At 34.0% G+C, this 18,441-nt stretch overlaps 1 protein-coding gene across 7 annotated transcripts in view; it reads left to right on the forward strand.

The window, feature by feature from the left end:
* Nucleotides 1-201: 201 nt before the first annotated feature.
* Nucleotides 202-18,441, forward strand: part of DYNC1I2 (dynein cytoplasmic 1 intermediate chain 2) — a 47,666-nt gene continuing 29,426 nt past the window's right edge. For 3 of the 7 annotated variants that reach the window (XM_019727421.2, XM_019727424.2, XM_019727422.2), the window contains exons 1-6: nt 208-367; nt 460-613; nt 1,673-1,789; nt 5,590-5,707; nt 13,596-13,613; nt 14,349-14,439. In XM_019727421.2, coding sequence (XP_019582980.1) covers nt 1,682-1,789; nt 5,590-5,707; nt 13,596-13,613; nt 14,349-14,439 — 335 coding nt within the window. In that variant the 5' untranslated portion in view covers nt 208-367; nt 460-613; nt 1,673-1,681. Of the gene's footprint in view, nt 368-459; nt 614-1,672; nt 1,790-5,589; nt 5,708-13,595; nt 13,614-14,348; nt 14,440-18,441 lie in introns of all 7 variants that reach the window. The other 4 variants (XM_019727425.2, XM_019727426.2, XM_019727427.2 and 1 more) reach the window with 2 other exon arrangements.

An 18,441-nucleotide genomic window follows, 5' to 3' on the forward strand; every position in this document is an offset into this window, starting at 1 on the left:
CCATTGTCAACACCCATCAAAAAACGGAAAATAGAAGTGCTGGAAGCTTCCCACTGGAATTTTGAAGGAAGAAGGCCTCCAAGCGGGGAAGCACAAGACTATGAAACTACATGTCCCAGCATAGTTTGCGAGTACTATTGACCACAACTCCCAGAATGCACTGCTCCCCGCACGTAGGTTTTCCTTGGAGCTGGGGCTTGTAGTTCTGCTGGGTCGTGTCTGCCGTGCAGCGTATGCAGTGTGCAGGTTGCTTACTATCCAGAGGATATTAGCAATAATCTCCCACTGTTTGGCAAAGTGGAAACACTTCGGTTCCCCGGGCCGGCTGTCTTCTTTTGTCTCATCTGTTCGATTCTGTTTTACACAGGTAAGTCTCGGAGGGGCTACATTCCCGGCAGCAGGGCCCCACCCCTTCTTCCTGGGAGCGACCTCGTTCTGATGAAGCCTTTTGTCTCTAAGCTCTCGCCGTAGCAGCCGCCGCCCATCCCTCTTTGTGTGCTCCGGGAAGCCGAGGAGCTTAGTAGCGGTGACTGTTGGTGTCGGGAGTGAACGAAAGGGACGGTACCGGGAGCTTGCAGGCGGGAGGACTCTTCCTCATCCCGCCACCTGACAGGTGGGTTGACTGTTCTTTCCTCCAGGCCCGCCTGTCTGCTGTGTCTCACGTTAGGACTCAAAAGGGCGGCTTGGGAGTTCCTACTGACATTGCCGCCAGGCCTGGCTCCGGGAAGGGAGGCCGGGAGAGTGAGATGTGGTGACTCAGGAAGGCCAGGGCGATGAGTTCCCTTCTTGACCCTCTGGAGGTGGTTCGAAGAGCCTCAAGACTGGTCGGGCGCCCAGCGGCCCCTCCCCTGGACGCACTGTGCTGGTCGGCGCCCTCTTGGCCGTGACGCCAGGGGAGGAGTGCCTCCTTATCGCCTTGCTCCATTTTACACATAGAAATCAGTACTACTTGCATTGCGTTTTCCTTCACTGTTTGTGTGTTGGAAAGTACCCGAACGCGGAGGTTGTATCACAAAATTCCAGGGACGTTCCCTTCCTGGGAGTTTTAAGAAAGTGAATGTGTCAGTCATTGAGGCTCCGCCTTCTGTGAGGATGAGCGGGCTGGTCAGCTGTCTGTATAATAGTTAAGCCGGTCAAACTTTGTTACTGGGCTTTGACTAAAAGTATATTTACTTTAAGTATATTTGATAGCAAATGATGGTTATTTCTGTGTTTCGTTTGTGCACAGTATTACTAGTACATGGCTCTTTTAGAATTGACAGGAATTTTGTGTCCGACCGCATATTGTTTTTATCAGATTGCGAGGAATGAATACAAAACTCTGGTAATAGATTTGATCTGTATGGTATAACCTAAGTTAAGGTTCTTAATGCGAACCAGTGTCTTTTGTTTTAAGAGCCAGAGACATGTTACATTTGGGCGTGTGAACATTAAAAAGCTATGTGCTAGCTACTGTGCTCAACTCTAAATAATATCTATTATAAACGTTTGTTTTTCAAGTCTTAGTAATTGATATGCTTCCATTATTTAAAAATTACAGCTTATGTATTCTCTTTACATAGCATTGAACTTCATAGCCTCTTGAGACGATTCTCTTCTTGAAGACAAAATTTTTAAGAGCGCTGCTTTTACCAATGTAATGGTGATTCTGAATGTTTATATGCTTCTTAAGGTCACAAACATGTCGGACAAAAGTGAATTAAAGGCAGAGTTGGAACGAAAGAAGCAGCGGTTGGCCCAAATCAGAGAGGAAAAGAAGAGAAAAGAAGAAGAAAGGAAAAAAAAGGAAGTATGTTTGATTTTAAAAAAATAAGTTTAATATAAAGTAATTGAATTTTATTTCAAGTACTTATACCTGTGTATAGTACTTCCAGAATAGTTAAAATATCCAGCAGTTGCGACTGCAAATTATAGCACTATAGGTGATTCTTATTTTAAAGAAGCCAGGTATTTGAAAATGACAAAATAGTAAGTTAAACTATGATGTTTTTACTGAATAAAAATATTTCATATAGATTGATGTATTTCTATATTTATAAAAGATCAATTTACATATTTAGTCTTTTAGGAATATGTTTATTATATAAAGGGGCATCTGTTCATAAAATGTGGCATATGTATGTCATAACTTAGTTTGGATTTTGAACTTATCTTAATATTTTAATTAGTCTGAACTGCTAATAATTTGTCAGAGTAGGTAGTATTAATGACAGAAATATGTAATAGAGTATTTAATTGATGAGGTGATTTGTTATTTTCTTTATCATGAGTTAGTCTTTGAAATAATTTAACCAAGTAATGGGTTTGATGGCATCATAAAGGTGGACCAGGTAATTTATGTCTTCTGATTTTTGTTATTACCATTTATTTACTCATGTACAGGAAGTATACATTAACCATGAGCTGGAGATATTTTACTTGCTCCTATGTTGAAAGGTACATTTATCCATACAGAAACTTTCTAGACAGATTTGTGTACTTTCATCACAGATGTTTTGAATGGCCAGTGTAAGAGAATTTGTCCTAAGTGTGACATTAGTATCCAGTTTTTCTATGTGATAGCTTAAACAATAGCCAAAACTTGTAGAAATCTCTTAGGAAAAAAGAAAAATCAAAGATAAGATTTATGTGCAGCATTGGTATGACGCCGTAAAGGCCTGTAATTAAAGACTTTTCTGGTTTATTCTGACTCTTTCTGTGATACATTATTATAAGAGGTTTGGAGCTTTAAGTTATTTATTTCATTAAAAGCTAACTGGTAGAAGCATAAGTCAGACTTGGAGAACCGTTACAATGTAATATCTATAGCCTTAAACCCTTCAGTGTTGAGAGCAAATTTAATTTTTGTTTTATAAGGATGGCCATAAGTGACCTCTAAGGATTTTCTGTTGCATGGTTTATATCTAATTTAAAGTTTATAAAACATTACAAGAGATAATAGTATTAAACAACGAGTTTACAAATATATTCTTATGTATAGATAAACTGTCAATTTGATAGTATAGTCTTCTTGGCTATTTTGATGAAAATTTCTGATGCGTTTTCTTAAGTTAAAATGGTATCATAGAATATCATGACTAATGAAATTCACTGCAGATAGTTGTGTGAGTAATAGTTGTTCAGTCAGAATAGGCATTTAAGATGCACAGTAGTCCCTCCTTATCTGCAAAGGATATGTTCCCAAGACCTCCGGTAGATGCCTGAAATCACGGCTAGTATCAAACCCTATATATACCATGTTTTTTCTTGTACATACATACCTATGATAAAGGTTAATTTATACATTTGGCACAGTAAGAGATTAAAAACAATAATACCATTATGCACCACTTAATGACATGTATGTGTTTTGAGATGAATGTGTTCTGAAAAATGTGTCATTAGGTGATTTCATTGTATGAACATCACAGAATGTGTACTTACACACATTAGATGATATAGCCTACTACCCACCTAGGCTACAAAGGTTATATGGTGTAGCCTGTTGCTCCTAAGACTACAAACCTGTACAGCATGTTACTTACAAAACAATATGACATTAAATCAGCGTGGTACATACGTGTAAACACATGGGAAATGAGATGTACACATATGTGGCTGCTGCTGGCATAACTGTTATGTGTGCTGTTTTACGGCACATTTATTTTTTATAAATAGAAAGAGTACACTCTAAAATGATGTTAAAGTATAGTATGGTAAATATATAAAGCAATAATAGTCATTTATTATTATCAAATATTAAGTACTGTCCATAATTGTATGTGCTATCCATTTATACAACTGGTATCTTTATTTACACCAGCATCGCACAAACACGTGAGCAATGTGTTGTGCTACAACATCACTAGGTGATAGGAATTTTTCAGCTCCCTTATAATCTTATGGGGCAACCGCCGTATTTCTAGTCCATCGTTGACCAAAATGTTATGTAGCACATGACTGTAATGAAATGGAAAAATTATAATGTACTGTAATAAAAGTTATGTGAATGTGGTCTCTCAGCAAGCTAGCATAAATTTATTTTTCCCTCTTTACAATTACACGGATAGAATATTCTTACCATAGATCTTAGCAACCTCAGCATACAATTTCTTTTTCTTATTAAGTCAAGAATTTTCACCTTTTCACTTAAAGGATACACTTTATGGCTTCTCTTTGGCATATCCTATATCTTCGGCTTTGGGGCATTATTAAGTAAAATAAGGATTCCATGAATACACGCACTGTAATACCACGATAATTGATCTGATAATCTAGATGGCTGCTAAGTGACTTATGGGCGGGTATCATATACAGCATTAATATGCTGGACAAAGGGGTCAGTCACATCCTAGGCTGGCCGTAGTGGGACAGAGATTTCCTCACGATACTCACAACAGCGTGCACTTTAAAATGTACAGATTATTTATTTCTGAAAATTTCCACTGAATAGTTTCAGGCTGAGATTGACCATAGGTAACTAAAGTCACGGACAGCAAATCTGCAGATAAGGTGGGACTACTATATATATGAAACTTTCCTTGAAGGCTTAAATTTCACTTGGGATGTTTGGGATGATCTGAGAGTATTGATGCTCATCTAGTTTAACTGGAAGATTTTGCTAACACTAAATGGCTAAAATAAAAGCTGGCAAGAATTCCATTTTAAAATGTTTTGTGATTTCACTGATATGTGGTATATAAACCAAAAACAACAAAAGAACAAGACAAACAAATGAGAAACAGAAACTCATAGACACAGACAATAGATTAGTGGTTGCCAGAGGGTAAGGGGGGGTGGGGAGTGGGGGGTGGGAGATGAGGGTAAGGGGGATCGAATATATGGTGATGGAAGGAGAACTGACTCTGGGTGATGAACACACAATGGGATTTATAGATGATGTAATACAGAATTGTGCACCTGAAATCTATGTAATTTTACTAACAATTGTCACCCCAATAAATTTAATTAAATAAATAAATAAATAAATAAAATAAAATAAAAAAATGTTTTGTGCTATGCAAAAGTGAATTTTACCAAACCCAACCATGTTTTTATCATAAAAATAAAACCTATAGTTTATAAAATGAAAATACTTTTGTCTAGATGCATTTGTGACAAGCATCCTTACCTAAAGTTGCATAAATACAATGAAACTGCCTATAGAAGTTTGAGGTACTCGTACTTTTTCAACAAATTGAATTGCCTGTTAACTTAAAATTGTTATCTTTTAAATAATTCCATTTTTTTCATAGAGTTATAATATTTATATCTAAGATTTTGTGCCATTGGGGCACAAAATTCCTGACTCTGGATAGCAATTGAAAACTGTAGATAATTACAAGTTGACAATACTTTTAGAATTTATCTGTTGGGAAAATTTTTGTGGGAACTCTTTGATTACATACAAAAATGGATCAATTTAGTACATACCTGTAGTTTGGAGATTACTTATTAGAACTCTGTTATGAAAGATTTTCATTTAAGGACTATGTGTATTCAAAACTAAGTCTACCCCTAAAAGTATACAGTGTTAGCACATTTTTAATATATTTTTTGCAAATATTGCATACTATACATAAACTTACGTTTTTAACTTAAAAAATTTAGACTGATCAGAAGAAGGAAGCAGTTGCTCCTGTGCAAGAAGAATCAGATCTTGAAAAAAAGAGAAGAGAAGCTGAAGCATTGCTTCAAAGCATGGGGCTAACTCCAGAATCCCCCATTGGTAAGGATAAGAATATATCCATTTATAAGAGATAGATGTATTATCTGTTCAGCTCAGATGTACCTGGATAAGTTAGTTCACTTAATAAATTTACATATTTTTCCTATTTGTGTCTCTTAAATATTATTAACCTTATAATTTATTTGGAATTGTCTGTTTTCATATGTGCTAATACATGGTTATTTTGTTTGTTCAAAAGAGCTGCAAGATTATGTTTATTAACATATACTGAACCACCAGTTTACTTTTCTTGTTAAATCAGTAATTTATTTCAACAAATATTTGTTGAACAAGTTTTCTCTGCATACTGTATTAAGCTCAAAGATGACTGATTCCTGATCTTAACTCTATTTTCCTGTCTGTAGGTTAGACAGGTATAATCAACCAAAGTTCTAAAAGTATATTAGTGTTCAAAGGTGTAGGAGGGGAACGAGAAGCTTATGGCCTTCTGCTTTCAATACTAATATGGAAATAATATTGGTAGCTAATTTTGACAGTGATTGACTTAATCCTATTCTTTTTTTGTGTTACTTCATTTTGATAGCAGTGCTAGACCAAAAAGCTGAAATAGTAGAGATATTGAAGACAGGTTCATATCCGAAAGCATTAAATATGTTTACTTAAAACAATTTTGAGCTGGGTGTTGTTACATTGTACTTTAGTTTGAAATGGCTGTTGTCCTTTAGGAACCTAAAATTTCAGGGGTAGCTTGTGGGCTAATTCTGTCTAGTGCAGGGAACAAATACTAGAGATGGTAACTGCTGTATCCCTGTTGTGAAACTGCAACATGACTGTCCTTAGAGCTGTCCTTATTTCTAAAAGGTTTCAAAATGAAAAATCTCGTTATTCTTATGGTCGTCTTGTTATTTCTTTCAGTTCATTTGCCTTTTCTTTATTGGTAGAGTTTGAAGATTGAAATATATTAATTTTTATATCTTTATTTAGTAAGCTTATGTTGCATATTGCAGTTTTAAAACTAAATGAGTCAGAACACTATTATCTCGTTTTAAAAAAATACCAAGTTGCTTGTTAGTTGTATAAGTCTTCGAGTGATTATTTTTTCCAAGCCTTTGGCTTTTGTTTTACTCCTGTAGGATTTTTTCCTTTTCTGTTCTTTTCAGGACATCAGTTTCACTGAATTCACTTGCTCCTATTTCTTAATTCATAGCCCACCTCCATCCTCGATTCTTGAAAGATCATTCTTTAGTTGTGTATATGTGTTTGTGTGTGTTTTTCCCTTATTCCCCATCTCCAATTTCATTCTTCTTTCCAGTCTTACATTAAATACTTACTCTTGCATTTTTAACTTACGCCCTTTTGATCTGTCCTACATGTGTTTACATTTTTCAAGGTTTTTATATATGTGTGTTGTTTTATATACATAAATGACATTGTGCAGTATGTCTCATTCTGTTTATTTTTTTCCTGTCAGGCAGTATTATATTTGAGATCTATCCATGTTGCTGTATACAAATCTAGTTATTGATTTCTGACTCATGCACAATATTCTGTCATATACTGCGCCATATTTTACTTACCTGTTGCCAAGTGATAGGCACTTAGATTGCTTCTATCTCTTTGCTTTGCTGTCACAAACAACACTGCAAAGAATATAATCTTTCCCTTAAGGACTGTAGAAGAGTTTCTGTGGGGTGAATGCCCAAGAATTGACTTGCTGTGTTATTGTGTGTAGGATTACTTAAATCGATTAAGTTCTGCATACCACTCTCAAGTTTACCCTCCCACTACCAGTGCATGAGAAAGGAACTGTTTCACCATATTCACATTATTACTTGATATGATCCAATTTTATCCAACTTTCTAATTTTTGTCAACTTGATTGTGTGTAATGCCAAAATGTTTTAATATTCATTTATCTGATTACAGCAAGGTTGACCATTTCTTCATATATCTATTAAGTATTCAGATTTTTCCCTCAATGAATTCCATATTTATGTTCTTTTCCCCCTTACCATTGGGGTTCTTTATCTTGCTGACTTGTAGGAGTTACTTGTATATTTTTGAGAGGACTTCTATGTTTTAGGCTTTTCAAAAATACCTTCTCACAGTCTATTACCTGTTAACTCTGTTTATAGTATCCTTCATTGAACAGAATCCTTCATTTTGATTTGTTCAAATCCTTCACTTTGATATAGTCAAATCTACCAATTACAACTTTTTCTGTGCTTTTTGGTTTTCTTAAAAAAAAATTCCTTTCCTACTTTGAAGAAATAAATACATTATTTTACATTTTTCTGTTAGGTTTTATAGTTTTAGCCTTTACCTTTAGATATTTGGGTCACATTTTTAAATATAGTATGAGATAGGGATCTAAGCTAATTTTTCTCTATATCGTTAGCTGATTTTCTCAAAACTGTTTATTATATAGTCCATCTTTTCCTCCACTGATACCTGGTGCCAACTTTGCCATATAATCAGTTCCCATATACTTACGGGCATTTTTGGGCTCTGTATTTTCACTGTTGATCTATTTGTCTGATTTTATAGTGTTAACCCACAGTTTAAATCCTATGGCTGTGTTATATCCTAGTTTCTGATATAGAAAGTCACCCTCTCCTTTTCTCTTTTTTCAAAATAGCCCTAGCTTCATAAACGTTTTTCTTTCCCTCAAAAAAATTTAGCTTAAGTTTCCCCCAAAATCTTGCTGCACCATACACTGCATTTAGTACATGTTCTCAGTCTTTCTAAATCTAGAAGATCTTCTACACACGCACTACTTTTTGACCCAAGTTAGTGACTTGTTAAAGAGAGTGGGCCAACTGGTCTCTAGAAGAGCCCACCTTCTGATGATTTTCTCACATTTAGCTTTATTTCTCCTTTGATTTCCTCTTAACTGGAAATTAGAGCATAAACCTTGATTAGCTTCAGGTTGAACATCTTTTGGAAAGAATGTCTCACAGAGGAAGCTATGTACTTTATGTTGCATCACATCAGTAGCATATATGTCTGGATGTTGAGCTTTTAGTGATACCAAGATTGATTACTGGGGTACGATTATGATAACCAGGTTTCCATATCATAGTTACATGTTTTTTCTTCTTGCAATTAGGAAGTAATATCTGGAGGTGATACTTTGGCACCGTATGAATATTTATTTCTCCATCAACTTTTCACCAAATAGTTTTAATACTTACTGATGATCGTTATCTAAATCAGTCTTAATTAGAAGTTGCAGAATTATTTTTGCAATTTCATCATTTCTTCTATATTTATTTATTGGCTGAAGTTCTTCTGTAAAGGGGAGCTTCCCCTCCATAACTAGGGCTATTTGGTTACTTTAAAGGTATTTCCTATTAGAAAAAACAGGAGATGCTTAATTTTTTTCACTTTAATTACTAATAATCACCTCCAGAGGTGGCAGGTGAGGTTTTTTTGTGTATTTGTAAAATAGATTAGTTAATGTTTTATTCAGGATTTTTGTATATGTAGTAATAAATGAAATTTGCCTGTGATTTTCTTGTACTGACCATGTTCAGTGGCCATCTGGTTATGGTTTTAAAATAAATCAGATAGCTTTCCCTTTTGCTATTTTATAGAACAACTTGTAAAAGATAGGTATTACCTGTTCCTTAAAAACTTGATTAAATTGAACTGTAAAGCTGCCTGGGATTATGGCACTTACCCCCCAGGGGGTAGTGGAGAGCAGGGGTTTTTTTGTTTTGTTTTTTAACCATTTTAAGATATTTTGTTGTTTATTTTTTATGGTTATAGTCAATTCAAGTTTTCTGTTTCTTCTTGTATCAGGTTTTTTTTTGTTTTTGTTTTTTAATAATAAACATTTATTATCTCACAATTTCTGCCAGTCAGGAATTTAGTAGTGGCTTAGCCAAGTGGTTCTGGTCCAGGGTCTCTAATGAGGTAGAAGTCAAGATGTTAGTCAGAGTTGTAGTCATATGAAGTCTTGACTTGGGCTAGAGGATTTGCTTTCAAGGGGGCTCTTTCCTATGGCTGGCAAGTTGGTGTTGGTTGTTAGTGGGAGGGCTGAGTTCTCTCCATGTGAGAACTCAAGAGAGTTCTTGAGTATCCTTTTCCAAGTCAAGTTGTTGTCCTTTCAATCTTAGTTGTGGAGGTGCCGTTCAGCTTTAAGTTGTTGTCCTTTCAGTCTTAGTTGTGGAGGGCGCAGCTCAGCTCCAGGTCCAGTTGCCGTTGTTAGTTGCAGGGGGCGCAGCCCACCATCCCTTGCGGGAGTTGAACCGGCAACGTTGTGGTTGAGAGGACACACTCCAACCAACTGAGCCATCTGGGAGCTCAGTGACAGCTTCAGCTCAAGGTGCTGTGTTCAATCTTAGTTGCAGGTGGTGCTGCCCACCATCCCTTGCGGGACTCGAAGAATTGAACTGGCAACCTTGTGGTTGAGAGCCCACTGGCCCATGTGGGAATCGAACCTGCAGCCTTCGGTGTTAGGAGCATGGAGCTCTAACTGCCTGAGCCACCGGGCCGGCCCAAAGCCATTCTACTTTAAAAGCAACAACAAGATCTTATTGTTTAAATTTTAGGAAAATGCATAGTGGAAACAAATTTGAATACTTCATAAAAGAGGTATGACTTGATTTTTTTTTTTTTTTTTTTAACAATTAAGAGGCCAGTCTTAGGAAAGTTAATTTCAGACACAACATTCAAGACATGTATCAAATTTGGAGTTCTAAACATTGATGATTGAAAAAAATAAAGTGAATTTTTTTGTATGTGTAACTACTCTTTTCACTATCTTGAAAAGAGAGAAAACATATTGTCAATTACTCTGTAGCCTGAGTCATATCAATTTGGTAGAGTACTTTGATTAATGTGATAGTTTATTATCTGGATTTTCTTTATTAGGAAAAAACAAGAAATTTACTAGTCAAAATATGTATTGCTTCATTTTTTCCCTCCCTCTCTCCTTGTAAATTTTCAATATTTTAAATTTGATTGTTAGATAGAATGCTTTCCATGTACCAGGTCATTTTTCAAGTCATTTTTAATCTAATTTTAACAAATAGTTCTTATAGTACTTTAATACTATAAAATTTTATTTTTATTAATTTCTTTAAAAAATTTATGTGATGCTCTGGAGATTAGTGGAGGAGAAACTTCATTATCAGGAAAAAGGGACATAGAAAAGGGAGAAATTAATCGTATTTCAGAGAGTTAAGGTTTAAAGCAACATCTTTCAGGACAAAAAGAGTAAGGTATAAAATTATTTTAAATATTGATATTCCAAGCTGGCAGCACTTGTATCCACAAGGAGGCGTTATTGTAACACAGTCTATGTTTGAATACTAAGTATCATAGAAGTGACCTCACAACTTTGCAGTTATCTCTGAAGCTCATTCCGTCCACTTCACTGTTTTCTACCAACACTTCCATTCCTTGCATTCTTGACTGTCCGCCTTTCTAGGCCTTTCTTTCTGGCAAAGCCCCTTCTTGACAGAGGCTTTCTTCTACTTGAAAAATAATTGGGCTATGTACCATCCTTCATCTCTGAGACTTCTGTGTAGTTCTGAATCGTTGACTCAAATTTAATTCTAATTCTAAATCTAGGTGCATTCCCAAGTCCTTTGTGCTTAAAAAATATTCTAGTTGTTTCTTCACAGACCAAAAGGCAGCAATGTTAGTTTTATATCTGTTGAAGGCCAAAATCTAAGGTGGCAGGAAAGGCCTTCTCAATTGGCTTTTTGTCCTAGAGCATTAGGAGTCACAGCCTGTCAGTATTACTTACATGATCAATCAATGAATGTGGTATAGATTTGGTTTTCAGTTTATATTTCTCCTTCGGTTCTCAAAGAAGGAAAATAGGTATCTTTGCTCTAAACTTCTAAGAAACTTAAATTTATTTACTCACATATGTTAATATTAAATCTTTTATTTTGTACCATTGAAGGCCTGTTTTAGGCTATTTTATTTACAGAAGTGTGGAGTAAGGTAATCCGACTGAATCACTGTTCTTACTAAGCACATCATATTTTACATATTTGGCAAAAGCTAATTATTAGTAGCTTATGTTATTTTCAAAGCTGATTGGACTCTTAAATCATCTTTAAAAATGAATTCTGGAATTGAGTCTCTTCTGAGATTTGAGAGGCAGTGAGTTGTTTAGTTTTTTAAATCTCCCTGAATGCATGCTTGTATTTGTTCTCAGGGGTCATTTGTTGGAGTCCAGGAGTATACTGGCATTGCCTTATTATGCAATTACACTATTCTTTGATTTTTCTAGACTAATTGAGTTAAAATATGATAGTCAGCAAATGATGATATCATTCCCTTTTTTTCCTATTGACATTCTCATTTTTCAGTAATAGTAATTTTATTTTATTTATGTTTGTTCCTTCTGTGGTATACATTATTTATTATGGCAAGATAAAGTTGAACCCTTAATAAGTCCTCTTCATCATTTGACTTGAAAACTATTTTCTGACAGAGAGAATATAGTTCTGGGATAGAGATTTTTATCTAATTACAAATTTGAAGTTATGGTGATTTACTTTGCTTCTGGCTGAGAAATTGTGATATTTTGGTAGCATCACCCCCGTGATTTTGTTTTTATTTCTGAAACTTTTATTTCAGAATTGGCTAGTATATTTATTTATGTATGTGTAATTACTATTTAACATGTTTCCATAAAGAATTTGGGGTAACATTTCTTTTTAATATGGTCTTAACCAAGTCAGATACTGTTGAGTGGAGTCATTGATACTTGAAGTCACCAGAAAGGGGAAAAAATATATTAAACTGGAAAATAATTTTATAGTTCATCACAAATCATTAGATTGAGAGGAATATTACTATTTCCCTACAATCTTCCTAATAGGTTACTTAGAAAAATTATTTCCTAAGCGTGAAGTTAAGCATATAATTTAAAGAATACGGGTTTTCTTCTTTGAAAATCTTTAATATGAATAACACGTATTTATGCTTATAGCACAGTAGGCAAACCACTGTTAGATATTACTCTTTATTCCTATACATTAGGAACTTAGACTAAGGGAAGCTTCACAGTGAGAGATAGACAAAAAGATGAGGAAACGTAACCTAAGAGAGGTTGGGGGATATTACTATTCTTTTACTTCAGATATAAGTCATTTTGAGCTCCTTTGAGTTATACATGAGCACCTAGCACAGTGCCATCCACCGTGAACTGTATGAAGGCAATCTGGGTTAATCATGTTTCTGAGAGATTTAATCACAGAATTAGAAACATTTGATTATGTTTTTATAGTTCTTTGGAATTTACGTAATAACTACAGTATCTAAGGAAACATTGTAGCTATGATTTTTTGTTTTCTAATCTTACTGATGACCAATAGAATTTGCCACTGAAAAAATAAGAATGATCAGTTGTGTACCTATGTTTAAGATGTAATTCATCATACAAACCTTGTACATTTCGTGAGATTAGCAAACCCACTATTTCTACTGCAGCATGTATAAATATTTAAACGTAATTTTAAGGGTTTAGTGAATGTGACAATTTCAAAAACACGTATTTTTAATTAAATACGTATTTAGTTCCTATATAACTGGGAACTTACCTTCTTTTGAGTAGACTATTAAAAGAAGGGCTTGCAGCTCAACATAAAAGTATTAGTCACTTAATACTGTACATGGAAAAATTACTTTAAAAAGATAGTTGGGCTTGGGGACAATTATGGTAAAATTTAACCAGAAGATGGCAGTGATGATCCTCCTATACTCTCTGCAATGGTAATCAAGTTTTACAAATGTAATAGCATGAAATATGCACGTTCAACTGTTGGTATAGAATGTTAAAATTAACAAATTAAGGGAAAGCATTTGCTGTTTGTTTTATATACTATGAAAAATGTGTATTTTTCTATAAGAAGGGATTAAGAATATTTTGGGTGTCTGTATCTTTGTCTGTACACTTCAGTTTTTTCTGAATACTGGGGTAAGGAAGTTACCATAAGTCTTGCCTTGTTTCAGTTGCATGCATCACTTTATGTTATGCATCATGTCCAGAATGCATGCTGTTTTATGGCCTGTTTGCATTTTTCACCCAAATTGCTGGAAACTAACGGAAATTTTAAAGGAGCCATTCCTTTAGCAAGTCATTTCTCTGAATTGCCCCCCACCCCATTTTTTTTTTTTGGTGGAGGAAAAATTAAATAATTTAAGATGTTTATATTTGAAACAAAAAATTGTTAGACAAAAATTAACATTAAAAAATAAATGTCTGAAAACCTGAGAGTCAAATGACTTTTGAAGCATACTTCAGAGTTTTGATTTTGACAGCAGTTATAAATAATATTTATAATCTGGTCATCTTAAAAGTGAGAAGTTAAAGAGAGGAGAAGGAATGCTCTCCTTTGAAAATTAGTGCCCACATTTGGTGTTGGCTGAGATGAAGATGCATCCATCTATAATCTTGCTTTTTTTTTTTTTTTAATATAAAGCCCAAATGCATTTTGCCAGAGAAATTGCATGAATTGTCAGCATGCATTGTTAATTTTGTCTTTCTCCTCTTCTTTCTACTGTTCATTTTCATTCGTGTATTTTTGTTTTTTTTGGTTTGCCATTTTTTCTTTTTTGTTAATTACTTCATATTAAATTGCTTTTGAAACGTCATAAGCTGAGCAACCTCTCCGTGTAGTAACAGCGGATACCTGTCTGTTTCACTATTTAGTCCCTCCTCCTATGTCTCCATCCTCCAAATCTGTGAGCACACCAAGTGAAGCTGGAAGCCAAGACTCTGGAGATGGCGCGGTGGGATCTAGGTATAGTAATTTTCTTTTAATATTTTAATGATAGAATGCATTTAATGCCCATATACTGTCAGTGCTTTAGAGGAACTCTAAATAGTTATGTTGTTAGTTAATATTTTGAAATCTAAATGGCATAGAAATTGTTGTAAATTGAGGGAAAATTTTTACAGTTTTAACTGTCATACTTCATTAACTTAGTACTGAATAGTTAACTGATTTTATGCTAATTATTTTATATGAAAATGGAGGTGTTAATTCATTTAAACGTTTTCTATTTAAGCAATCTTTATATTGCTTATGTGACTGTTTTGGGTATAAACTGTGTAAAACCTCTTTGCTGTGCTTAATTCCCCATTCAGTAATTGAAAATCTAAGCAATCCAGTTAAACAGCCCAATTCTGTTCTATTCATTCAGTAGGTCTAATTAAGATAGACAATAATAACACATAAAATATCAAGAATAAGGAATAACTGTTAAGGAAACATTAAGTGTCTTCACTGCCTTGAGGGTATTACCCTATGTGAAATAAGAGAAAGACAAATACTGTATGATCTCATTTATATGTGGAATCTTAAAAAATAAATAAGGTCATACATAGAACAGGTTGGTGGTTGCCAGAGGTGTGGGACAGAGTGGGCAAAATGGGTGAAGGGGGGGGTCAAAAGGTACACACTTCCAGTTATAAAATAAGTAAGGCATGGAGATGTAATGTACAGCATGGTGATATAGTTAACAGTACTGTATTGCATATTTGAAAGTTGCTAAGAGTAGATCTTAAAAGTTCTCATCACAAGAAAAAGAAATTTGTAACTGTGTGTGGTGATGATATTAACTAGACTTATTGTGGTGATTATTTCACAGTATGTACAATATGGAATCCTTATGTTGTTGAACACCTGAAATTAATAGAATGTTAGGTGTCAGTTATACCTCAATTAAAAATGAAGAGTGTTTCCTGCCAAGTTTTCCTGAATTCACATCTTTCTTGTAAAACTATCTCATGTTTGTTTTAGGGTCCTACACACATGTTGGTTCTTGCTTTTCAAAAGTTCAGTAAGATTTCAGTTTCTTCCTAAAGATTGTATTGGGAAAAGTGTTAACGTATTACTTATTCCTCTTCTTCCTTTCCTCTCTCCCTCACCACATAAAACAGTAACAAGTCTTTAACAGTATCATACTTTTTGACTTTTGAAATTAAACATAACTAGTTAAAATCTTTATTCAGAATCCTTATTTTGGACCAGGAAGTTACATGTCCTTCTTAATACACCTTTTAATAAGAAATAAATTGAGAAGTGTTATGTTTTTTGTGCCTGATCCCCTCTGATTGGAGTTACAAACAAGTAATGAGTATCTAAAAACAGAGCAAGAAAAAAGAAGAGTGAGGGAGCTAGATAATCCATAGACTTAGTACTTTAATCAGTTCCTGAATAATCAGGTTATCGTTAATAATTAGAAGGCACAAAAGGTTCAGTTTGAATTTGAGATGTGCTTTCCAAAACTGTTCTGTATATAGAACCAAAATTGCAAGTCTAAGCAATACTGTCAATAGAGATAAATGACAACTCTTTATCATTTAAAAAAAAAATTTCTTTTTAGTAATAATGTTACTTTATAAAATAGTATGTATTATAGATTATTTAGTCTACATTTATCTTTAAGGCTAAATTTATTTTTTTTTAAATTCATACCTCTGTGTTTTTATACAAATACATTAGTATTCCTTTGCTAGTAAGCAAATGGTATTTTCAAGTGAAGGGTTTTTTTGTTTTTTTTTCATTCTACAACATTACCATAGTAAAAATATTTTCCCAAATAGAAAAAAGCTATTATATTTATTAAATTTCTTTATTTGATAGTGTACATTATTTTGTGTATATAATATACTGTGTTCATTCTGAGCTCCCGTTTTCTTGATTTTGAATAAAAGTAGAAAGATTATTTTAATGCAATATTAGCAGGTTTGCTTTAAAAAATATTATATAACATCTACTTGGTTTTAATAATATGAATTAAAACATGTCCTGAGTTTCACTGGGGAACCTAGAGATTAAAGACCCACTGGAGTATAGTAAATTGGTAGAGGGAGTAAATACTGTTAAGAAAATATTTGTATATGGAACACATACTCATCGAATTGTCAATTTAACGTTAAATACTATGTAGGTTACTATAGCACATAAAGTGTTCATGGCCCTTGCCTTCATGGAACTTACTCTAGTGATTATGTCATTGATTTACGGGAGAAGATAGTCACAAATGATATATCCAATAAGGGTTTAATATCCAAAATATATAAAGAACACATATAATTCAACATCAAAAAACAAACCAGTTAAAAAGTGGGCAGAGGACTTGAATAGAGACGTAATACACACACACACACACACACACACACACACACACACACACACAGTGGAATATTACTTAGCCATAAAAAAGAAAGATCTTGCCATTTGTGACAACATGGATGGACTTAGAGGGTATTATGCTAAGTGATATAAGTCAGACTGATAAAGACATACCAAATAATCGCATTTGCATGTGGAATCTAAAAAACAAAGCATACAAACAAAACAGACAGACTCATAGATGTAGAGAACAAATTGATGATTGCCACAGAGAAGGGGAATGTGAATGGGCAAAAAAGGTGAAGGGGAATAAGACGTACAAACTTCCAGTTATAAAATAAGTCATGGGGATGTAATGTTCAGGTAGGGAATATAGTTAATAGTATCATAATAACTGTTCAGGGACAGATGTTTACTAGATTTATTGCAGTGATCACTTCATAAGGTATGTAAATGTTGAATAACTATGTTGTACACCTGAAACTCAGGATGTTGTATGTCAACTATACTTTAATTTTTAAAAATTAAGAATGTTGTTTACTGTATTGAAAAGGTCTAATGATAGTGTGCTAACTTGTGTTTGGTTTCAAGTGTAGATTTTTAATGATAAGTTGTAAAACAAGAAAATAGGTATTTAAATATCTTTAGTAGTATTTGTTCTTATTGGAGAATGAATGCAAAATTAGTTTCTTCTAAGTTTAACAGGACAGGAAAAAAATCCTTTTTGAATGAGGCGATATATCTTTTTAATCTTAATACATATATTCTCTTCTTTGAACTCACTTTAAACATTAGTAGAGAGCTGAGTATGTTCATTACACACACACACACAAACACACACACACACACGAGTAGAAAACTATGAATTCCACTAAATCATCTCAAGATTTCATAGTAGGAAGATAATTAATGTTGATTAATTGGTGCCATTGGCAATAAAATAATAACATTTCTAAATATATGACTTTGAAAAATAATACTAGGGTCTGAGAATGAAACAATGCACTCAAATTGTAGGCATGATGGTAATGAAAGAATAAAGAGAAAAAGAAGAAATATCATAGGAAAATGCATGAAGATGTGTGAAATAGCCAGAATAGTCTAAGATTAGTATACTAGGAGAGAGGAAAGAGATATATTAGCCATTACCAAATATGATATCGAAATACATCAAAATCACTATTTCTAAATGCCAAAAATTTCTATTGGGCCTGGTGGTAATTTATGAAAAAAATGAAAGGTCTTGAAAAGTGATATTTCTCTAACTTTGAGAATAGGAAGCTTGTCTATGGCCATACCACCCTGAACGCGCCCGATCTCGTCTGATCTTGGAAGCTACGCAGGGTCGGGCCTGGTTAGTACTTGGATGGGAGAATAGGAAGCTACATTTCATTAGGATTCTAGTTCACTTTCTCAATCGCTTCTGTTATCTCTAAAATTTAGGTGGTGGCTGTTATTTAATTGGGAAATCCATGCCTCTTATTCCTTTTTTCCATTCTTGACCAGTTTATCTCTCAGGCTTTTGGATTATATTGGAATTTTACTTTATATGTCTACAGATGCCTTTAATAAATGTAATCCCATATGTTGTGCAGTGTGTTTTCTGTACTGACTATATTTTGCAGCAAAGTTTTACTTGATTTTAGACTAAAATGACATCCT

This window comes from Rhinolophus sinicus, linkage group LG01 (genome assembly GCF_036562045.2).
Source record: "Rhinolophus sinicus isolate RSC01 linkage group LG01, ASM3656204v1, whole genome shotgun sequence".
Taxonomy (NCBI): domain Eukaryota; kingdom Metazoa; phylum Chordata; class Mammalia; order Chiroptera; family Rhinolophidae; genus Rhinolophus; species Rhinolophus sinicus.